Source organism: Hippoglossus stenolepis, chromosome 16, assembly GCF_022539355.2.
Source record: "Hippoglossus stenolepis isolate QCI-W04-F060 chromosome 16, HSTE1.2, whole genome shotgun sequence".
NCBI lineage: Eukaryota > Metazoa > Chordata > Actinopteri > Pleuronectiformes > Pleuronectidae > Hippoglossus > Hippoglossus stenolepis.
This window is the reverse complement of record NC_061498.1, coordinates 19,924,407-19,933,593: the sequence shown is the minus strand read 5'-3', so window position 1 is coordinate 19,933,593 and position 9,187 is coordinate 19,924,407. Positions and strand designations below refer to the sequence as shown.

At 41.6% G+C, this 9,187-nt stretch overlaps 1 protein-coding gene across 1 annotated transcript; it reads right to left on the bottom strand.

The window, feature by feature from the left end:
- Window positions 1-172: 172 nt before the first annotated feature.
- cbx1a (chromobox homolog 1a (HP1 beta homolog Drosophila)) lies at window positions 173-8,773 on the bottom strand. Its single transcript, XM_047343885.1, has 5 exons — window positions 8,680-8,773; window positions 6,770-7,079; window positions 6,351-6,522; window positions 6,076-6,170; window positions 173-3,980 (listed from the first exon to the last, which is right to left on the bottom strand). Exons 1-5 carry the CDS (start codon window positions 8,771-8,773, stop codon window positions 3,830-3,832), a joined length of 822 nt encoding a protein of 273 aa, XP_047199841.1. The 3' UTR covers window positions 173-3,829.
- Between the last annotated feature and the right edge of the window lie 414 nt (window positions 8,774-9,187).

Below are 9,187 nucleotides of genomic sequence, written 5' to 3'. Positions count from 1 at the left end.
TAATAATGTGACATGCTCAAACTTGTTTTGTTGGACACAAATGGCAGCACAAAACAAAGGCGGATGGTTTTAGCCATCAGACAGCTCCTAAATGTAAAGAGAGATGTGGTGGCTGTCTTTCTTACTGTATGCCATTTGACCGGAAGCATTTGAGACACCACAGTACAAATTATTATGAAAACAAAAAAACTTTATTGTCCAAAACAGACAAAGTAAGATCAGCCTGACAGTGACAATCCACGTGAAACCAATATACAAGCAACAAGATAACACAAGCTAATCTGCTAAACACTGAGAAAAGTTTCAGAGACAAGATAGAAAAGCTAAGTAGCGGACCCAGATACAGCTAATTCAATCCCTTCCTGTCAAGGGGGAGTCTGACTGCAGGATATTTTAGTCATAAGACTGGTGCACACAGTGAAGACAAGAGCCTGTAACAACCAACGTTTCTACAGCTAAACAAACACTGGCTAAAAGAATACAAATTTTCAGATTGACATTTAGACCTGTAATTTGGACCCAGATGAAAAGACAAATGGATGTTGCAGTGTCTCACAGAATGATTTAGGAAGAAGTTGGTGGTAGCAAGGGGAGCACTGCACACGCAACAGATTCACAGTGACAGGTGTACAGACTGAAGAGTGACAGATAAGTTCTCGCGTGAGGTAAAGAACTGCATTGCATGCCACAACTGCTGCGTGGACGGTGGACCATAGTGCGAGCTAGCGGTAGCATGACAGCTCGAGCGAGCACTCTGAAAATAGCGCTGTACTGTAATTGGGCTGCACACGAGTCAGAGATCTCGTTATTATGACAAGATTAAAAAACGTTTTTGGTTCAGAATGTGGTACCAGTTAAATGTATAGCGAGTAGTTTTGTGAAATGCAGTAGGAATTTGATTATGCTTACACAACCTGTGGTCACTTGTACCGTCTTTTATGCAACTTACTGCTTTAGGTCATTACATACCTTCTTCAACATGTCACACGTGGTTAGGGTTCATTAAAAATTACCAAATTCTGTGGGAAAAAGGGTAATTTTATTTAAAAATAGCTGCTCTGTCTAGGATCGTGATGTGACGCAGTGTGAGGTGAAGCAGAGAGGTAACATCCACTGGGAATAGAAAAATATAATTATGGAAATATATTTTTCAGAATTAAATTCTCTCTTCAAGATAACTCAAAGCAGGAAAGGCCACCCATAGTAAACTATTATGGGAAAGGAGATTTGAACTTGCTAACCTAGGTCCGCTAACAGAGTGAGCTACAATATTAGCTTTAATAGAGTATACCTGGAAATAAGCACAGCCGGGCTACATTCAATATGAAGTGATTATATTGATCATGCAGAATTCAAAAGCTCTATCCTATTACCCTATTTGCAAATATGAAAGGGAGTGTGGAACATAGTACGATCTGCGAGCAAGAGGAACCAGGAGCTACTGAAAATTTGCAGAGTCATTATGTCTTGAGTGTCGCCCGGCAAGTGCAAGCTAAATAATACAGCCTAGAAAATACATGTGTGAAAAGATTATAAACAAGGTTCTGGAAATGAAGATTTTTCATAATTTTTTATTTTATCCTCCATGGGCAGGAGAACAGTTGTATTTGTTATTGAGTGCATATCCACTGAGTGATAGAACATTGACCTCATCAGGGAACCTCCACCTAACCAGCCAAACAGGCAACTCTCACCTTCTCATCAGCCAAACAAGAGGCTGACCGTAGATCTATAAAACAACTAGAGCCTATGACTAATAGTGACAGCTGAATTCATCACTGGTGAACAACACAACAGCCCCACCCTGCACTGTTAATACAGGTACAGAAGGCGTCAAAAAAAGATTGATCGCCTGTTCGGCCTTGTACCAAAAACAGACACTCCAACATAACAATTATTAATATTAAGCAGGATTGCTGAAGCCAATACAGACATTGACATATTGGAGTTTTTTTAATTCAATGATTACAAATGCATCAATACTCATTTGTTTTGTGACAAAGGAATGTACTGAGGACAATTTAGTCATATACCATATTCTGTCCCATACAGTTAAAATAAAACAATTTGTCAGGTGGACAAATGCTAAGATTACAGTTTGCAAACATCTTTGGTATTTCTGTCGAAAACTTATATATTTGCCATAGGCTAATATTGGTCAGACCGTCTGGGCGATAGGTTTTAGATCTTTTTTGGGTGCTTTTAAAAAGATACAGTATTGACAGCCTGGCACAGTGTCATTCTGCATGATGTGTTTCTATCTGAAGGATCATGAGTTGGTCCTCGACTCATCTCCCCTCTAATCTTTAGGTCAAAGGGGATCTCAGCTTCTTCAGGCTGGAGGTGTTGGTTCGACAAAAGCCTTGGACTGCTACCAGTCTGAGCCAATTCTACACTGCTATGAGAATCTGCCCCATGCAAGTCTTCAATTGAGGTCAAACAGTGTACCCATCACTCAGTGGAAATGACAACCAGCCAGCTGCTGATCGGTCTGAAGCAGTTCAGTGTGTACACACACACACACCAGCCACCTGACAGCTCACCAACCAACTTTAGAAGTTTTTGGATCAAACCTGCCACAGCTACCAGGAAATGAACTGAAGTCTGTGCACTTACATTAAACCCACTCTGTATATTGTAACAGATCAACAGATTTACATTCACAAAAAATGTTTGCCAATGAACCTCCATAAAATGAGCACAAAAAACTAAGCTCAGGTTTGATAAAATACTTTTTTAAAAAAACAGTTTTAATTTTCAAAAATTAAAAAATAAAACTAACACGAAGCAAAGTACAAGCTGGAGCTTTGTCCATGGCTACAATGACGAAAAAAGCTGTCAGGTATTTAAAAAAAAAAAAAGAAGAAAAAGTTAAGCACAAAAAATGCAGGACATCTGAACACTGGCTGGTTGGCTGCACAATTGGCTGGTAGGACACGCAAAGGCTAAAGCCAACAACTGGTCTGTTCACGTAACGATTGTATCTAGCTAGTCTGAAATTTACAGTCCTTTGATGTGTGGAGTTTCAAATGTAGAACCGGGATAATGAGAATGCAGGTGGCACAAAGAGAACAGATAGTGTGAGAAAAGGTTTCTGTCCATTCTTTCACTCCTCAATACCTCACTTCTTTCCCATTCAAAAGAAGTTCCCTCCGGTGTATTCTGTCAAAACAGGGAGGAAAGTTTGTTCTCACCAAACCACCACAATCCACTTTCACCCTCTTATCTAATACAGGACGTCTAAAAGAGAACCGGTGACTGGGGGGAGTGACAAACTTGCCAGCAACAGCCAAACACTCTGCTTGCTTCTCACATGAATGCATGTATTAAAGAGGTAAATTGACAGCCTGTTCTGTATCCCTGTTATTTCCAACACCAAGCACTTGTCACTAAATGTAGGAGACAAACACTTTAATAATTTCACAGGATTCAGTTTAATAGTTTGTGACGACAATGAAAAATACTAGCAGAACAAAGGCACCGACTCCCATTAAGTGACATGTTCTTGGTGAGGGAAGTAAAGCAAAGGAGAGGAACTTAAGTGTCAACATACCTCTTTTAAGTGTTTCTTACATGTTCAGTTGACACACAAGTGGGAGCATCTTTTGAGGAAAGCAGGGCTGTCTCCTTCCAGGGCAGGAAAACACACTTCTTCTCTCTCTCAGCTACATTGGCAGTTCAATCCCAATGATTTGGGATTTTTTATTTTTTTAATCACTTTCTCTGCCAAAGTGGCTGCAGGAGTCTTCTAACTTGCACAACAGTTCACCAGCATGTAGTTGAAGTTGATTTTCTGCCCTACAACTCCGCCTCCTCATCCTCTACTCATCTAGTCTTTTTTCTCCTCCTCTTTCTTCTCCTCCTCCTCCGTGGGGTAAGAGTGCCAGGTGAGGCGTTCCTCATAGAAAGAGATGACCACCTGGGGACATTTGACATTGGCCTCCTTGGCTGGGACGAGGTCCGCCTCATCTGAATTCTTCCTGTATTTTTAATTTGAAAGAAAAAATATAAAAGGCAGAGGAGAGAAAGAAACATGTCAGAGAGTGAGTGTAGTGACAGAAACTTTCATCAAAAAGCTATGACATGTTGTGAATTTTTAGACCTGTCCTTTATTTTTTATATACTTTCCCACATTCCAAGTGAACAGGGATACTACAACCTGCATAATATATATATATATATATATATATATATATATAAAATTTACCGTCATCGCGATATTAATATATGTATTGCACAAGACTGTTTGAACTGCGAAAAATAGTGTTCCATGAGACATGCATGCACGCTTTGCATGTCAATATATTTGGCCTATCAGAGGAAAATAAGTAGGAATAAATAAATGCAGGAATTAGTGTTGTAACGACCGCAATAGTTTTGTTTGGATACTGCAAGTCGCCCTATCTTAGCCAATGGCACCAGACTTCTGTAGTAAAAAAATGGGTTTGCAAAAGCAGAGGGTTTAATTAGTTTGTGAGGCTACCAGTAGTGTGCAGGCTAATCCTGGGTCTGAGCTTAATAACCATGAAATGCCAGACTTACAATGTAATTTAGGGTTAACTATAAATGAGTATGGTTCATTATTTCCATACTCAATAAAATTGTAGTTCATTTGTTAAGTGTTTCCTTGTTTGTTTGTTTTTATGTAGGCTTCATTTTATAGCATTAGGCTGTATATTATTTGGATTATTGTAAAGACCAAGATCATAACATGTTAACTTTAAACTACATGGGTCATATAGTCATCGCAACATTCAACAACGTTATCGCATATCCCATGTTTTCCTAATATTATATTCAATGTATATTTTTGACCACTGATGACATACAGTGGTGTTGTCATGGTGTTTCTAATATTCTACCCTTCCTCATGGACATAAAATCCGAAAGACAAAAACAAACCAAAAGTAGATAATTTAGTCCAGAACATCAACAACCACCGACAACACTCTTACCACTTTAACACTATGAGCAGACATTATGCTTATTACCAAACAGTAGAGTATTAACTTGTTTGAGAGAGAGGCCACTGAGCCCAGTTCAGGAACGAACGACAGCATTCTCTCCTGTAGTCCACAGGAGGACAAATCTCCTGCCACTTACAGAAATATTGCACAGCTGCATTGTGTACACACTGTCCAGGTCTGCATTGTTTATCTCTTATTACAAGTTCAGGGTGAGGTTCAATTTTTGTTTGTTTTGTGCAGAGACAGGCTGATGAGACCGTTTTGAAACTATAAGTTGGGAGTGTTCTTTTAACTATATGTATTTCTTTGATTTAAGAGCACCCACAACCCCTTTTCTTTTGTGGTTCACCCTTTTGTTGTCATTTATAGATTGCCCCTAAAGACCAATCATGGGACTGAGGGACTTCATTTTACCTATGCCAATCTGGTTTTACCCTGGAGAGATGAAAAAGACACATCAGCCACATCACCCAGCCCTATGTGAAACACAATGTTTATCTGTCTATGTCACAAACATATGTATTCCCAACACTTCCCCAACCCCTTTCAAAGAAAAGCACTCCAGCGTTTCACTTTCTGAATCTATTCATTTGTTCTAACAGGGCTTTGATTGTTATCGCAAGAAATGAAGATGCACGTATTCATACTGTAGAGTCCTGGCATTTAGTTTAGTACATAATTCGACTTATAATGAAGGAAATATACCAGCAGCTCTAGTAGACACGCTGCCCGTGTGAGCAACAGACAACCACAGCCAGTGTGTCCAGAGCGTTACGGAGATCGACAGTGAAGGCTTTCAAGATCGAACAGTTGGTATTGATCGACAGGTTTGCAACCTCTGTTTTTTAGTGTGAAAACAAAAATTATTGTACACTTATTAGTTAAGATGACCTTTAACCTGCATTTGATTCTGCAGTTCTAATAACATGATCAGCCTCAGTACTTCGTATGCAAGGATGGGGGTATCTCATTTCCTGATAACTCAGACCAGACAGAGGTCTAAATTACATTCAATTCGCATTGTTTGTAAAACATACTGTGCATACTGAAATGAAATTAGCCTTATGGATTCTCACTGGATCCTTTTAAACTGACAGTGAAGACCCACCACTTCATGAGGAACATCAGTTCTCCACTCGAGTCTGTTGCTCCAATAATCCTCTCTGGCTGCAGACCTCTACCAAAACCTCTGGCTTTCTCCCCCTGGAGACAGGAAGTAAAAGAAAACAAGGATGACTCAAGAAGACAAAAACAGACAGGCAGGAGACTATGCTCCTAGAATGAGCATTAAAGCCCCCTGTGCGCTGCTAAGTTAAAAAAAATAACGTTTTTGTAATCTGGCTGGCTGCTGAGATAGTTTGAGGCAACCTCTCTGTCATTTACCTCCTCCTTCTTCTTCTTACTCCCTCGTTCTGCTGTGTCTCCTGTGGCCTCGTTGGGAGCTTTCCTCTTGGTTTCTTTCTTTTTCTCTTCCTTCTCTTTGTGTTTCTGCATGTACTCTGCGATAAGGTCAGGACAGTCCAAGTTGTCCTGTGGCTCCCAGGTATTGTCCTCGCTGGAAAAAGGCACACACAAAAATTGTAGCTGCTTTGATAAAACCTCACTCAAAATTGTAAATTTCTAAATGCTTAACTGTTAAAGCAAAACTCGATATTAGAAATATTATTGTAAACGCATTACATCTAAAACTGAAAATAAAAATTACAAGACTTCCACCTGGGACCAAAACATCCAACCAGTACAGAAATCATATCCTAATGAGTTAAAGTGAAAGTTATTAGTTAAGACAGACTCGTACTCACTCTGAGAATCCCTTCCATTTCAACAGAAACTCCACTCTGCCCTTCATTACCCGGCGGTCCAAAACTTTCTCCACCACATACTCCTCCTCCTCTTCCTCCTCAGCTGCTGCTGCTGCTGCTGCTTCTGCCACGGCCGGAGCTGCTGCTGCTGCTGCTGGTGGTGCTGCTGCTGCTGCTGCTGCTGCTGCTGCTGGTGGTGGTGGTGCTGGTGCGGCTGCTGCAGGTGCGGCAGGCTGCTCCTCCTCCTCGGCCTTCTTGCCTTTCTTGGCTGCTACGGTCGCCAGCTTGACGTCTGCTGAGGGAGCCTCTGCTGAACCAAAAAGGAAAGTGCAGAAATGGTGATGAAATGATTACAACAACTAAAGCTGCCATCGGCATGCCCTGAACTCTGGAGAACCTCCAGACATTCTCCAGAGATGAATGTTACAGGAAAAGTGAGAATGCAAATGTCCAAGTGAGAGCCTCCGAACTTTCTGCACTTTCTCCCCCCAGCCCCTAGTAAAAACTCTGCAGAATGTCCAAAAGGAGACAATGTGAAAAGACAGCAGAAGATCCTCCGGAGAATTCACTGCAAGCAAGTGGGTGTGCTGATGTTTGTAACACATGACAGACACAAAAGTGAAAACAACAAAAAAAAAACAGACAAAGACATCAAGAGAGCTTTAGGTGAAAAAATCTTGAGGCAGGTGTCTTTATGTCCTGCGTCCGACATCCTGCACCACCCCTCACCTGAATCCTCCGAGAGAATTTTGTGTTGTTGTGAATGCATATGCGTTGAGAATCTCCCACTGCATTCCTCATGGAGCTCTTTATCTCAAACTGAAAGACCACGCCTTTCAGTTTGAGAGAATGACTTGTTGAATGTATGAAAATGAATGAAAGGATCCCTGCCTTGTTGCGGGCGCGTTCACTTTACTTTAGAGCGCCCCGTGCGGGCGGTTACTCTTTAACCGGGTTCATCCACGGCTTTATTATATGGACTTCCCCTTGCTTTTTTCCTTGACTTTTGGAATAAATAGACAGTTATTGTATATACCAGCGCACATACTTTTTATTTTATAATAATAGCTACACCGTTTTGTTTTTTGCTACTCTGTGTGGTAGATGGTCGATATAATAAAGCCGTGGAGGGCGGGAGTGGATGAACCCGGTTAAAGAGTAACCGCCCGCACGGGACGCTCTGAAGTAAAGCGAACGCGACTGCAAAAATCCAAGAGCAGACGAAGCTGGAGCACCGGAAATCCGTGCGAGCAACAATATATCTGAGTGCAAGCACACAGTTTGAGCAGAAGCAGAGCAAATTTACTGCAAACAGGGGCTATTTGAGTGCAAGAGCAGGGTTTTGATGAAAAGTTATACAAAATCTGAACATAAATTCAACAAGTCATGCTCTCAAACTGAAAGACCACGCTCTTGAATAAAGATAGGAAAAAAGCTCTATAATTGTTCATATGTGAAAGACAAACTCCGTAGAAAGTCTAGACCCAATTCTGCGGACATTCTCTGGACTTCATGTCTGAAAACTGCTCAATTGTGTTAAGTGAACTAAACTTGAGCATGTTTTAAAGCACGGATTTGGAATGCTGGAAAAGCCAGCAAGAGTAGGCTACACTTTGAAAAAAAATGCAACCGGCACATCTCACCCCTCCCATCTCATCACAGCCACGCCCCCAAAACAAATGAGGGCGCAGTGCCTGACAACTACTACAAACTGGATTCTCTGTGACTCGCTTGCTAACTTCTGAATATCGTCTCTGATTGAGCCGTGTATGTCGGCTGGAAATTCCAGTCCTGTGCAGTGCGAGCATGCAGCCATCTTTCCAAGAGATTTACAACGGCTTCTTTGCTACCAAACCAAGAGCGTTCCACAGGCTCGACTGGAAAGCATTGAAGAACAAAACATATTGTACCTGGAGCGTGTACCTTTCGGTCAGTGTGGTCACAAATTTTGGCTCTGCATGGGGGTCCATGTGTACCCTTGCAGACATGAGTGGATGACGACATTTATGCCACAAATAATCAACAGTTTACTAGCGACAACTACTATGAAGTTGCACTATGCTAAGTTAAATTTAAGCATCTTGAATAATGTAATATATGCAAGTTCATCTACTAACAACAATACTGAATCATACTGATTAACCACTTCCAGCTGCATTTGCCCAACGCAAACCAGGTACAAGCTACAAGGATTTGCCCCCGACTGTGTGATTGCACACGGACACTTGCGGCTGCAGCTGAGGTGCTTGAGGAGGCTGCACTCTGGTGACAGTATTCGGACGGAGCCCACCTGAGAGAGTGGGATCTCTGTGCAGCAATGGCGCCCCCCGAAACACAGGGGGGGAGGGTTGAGCGCAGGCTCCTCTTGAACTCACAGGCTCCGAAGAAAAGCACAGGAGCCGCCATGTTAAAGTGAGG

Coding starts and splice junctions, on each gene's coding strand:
- cbx1a (XM_047343885.1), bottom strand. CDS start 8,773: ATGTCGTCATCCACTCATGTCTGCAAGGGTACACATGGACCCCCATGC. Junction 7,080..8,679: donor CCGAAAGGTACACGCTCCAG/GTACAATATGTT, acceptor TTTTTGGTTCAG/CAGAGGCTCCCTCAGCAGAC. Junction 6,523..6,769: donor AAATGGAAGGGATTCTCAGA/GTGAGTACGAGT, acceptor GCCTTTTTCCAG/CGAGGACAATACCTGGGAGC.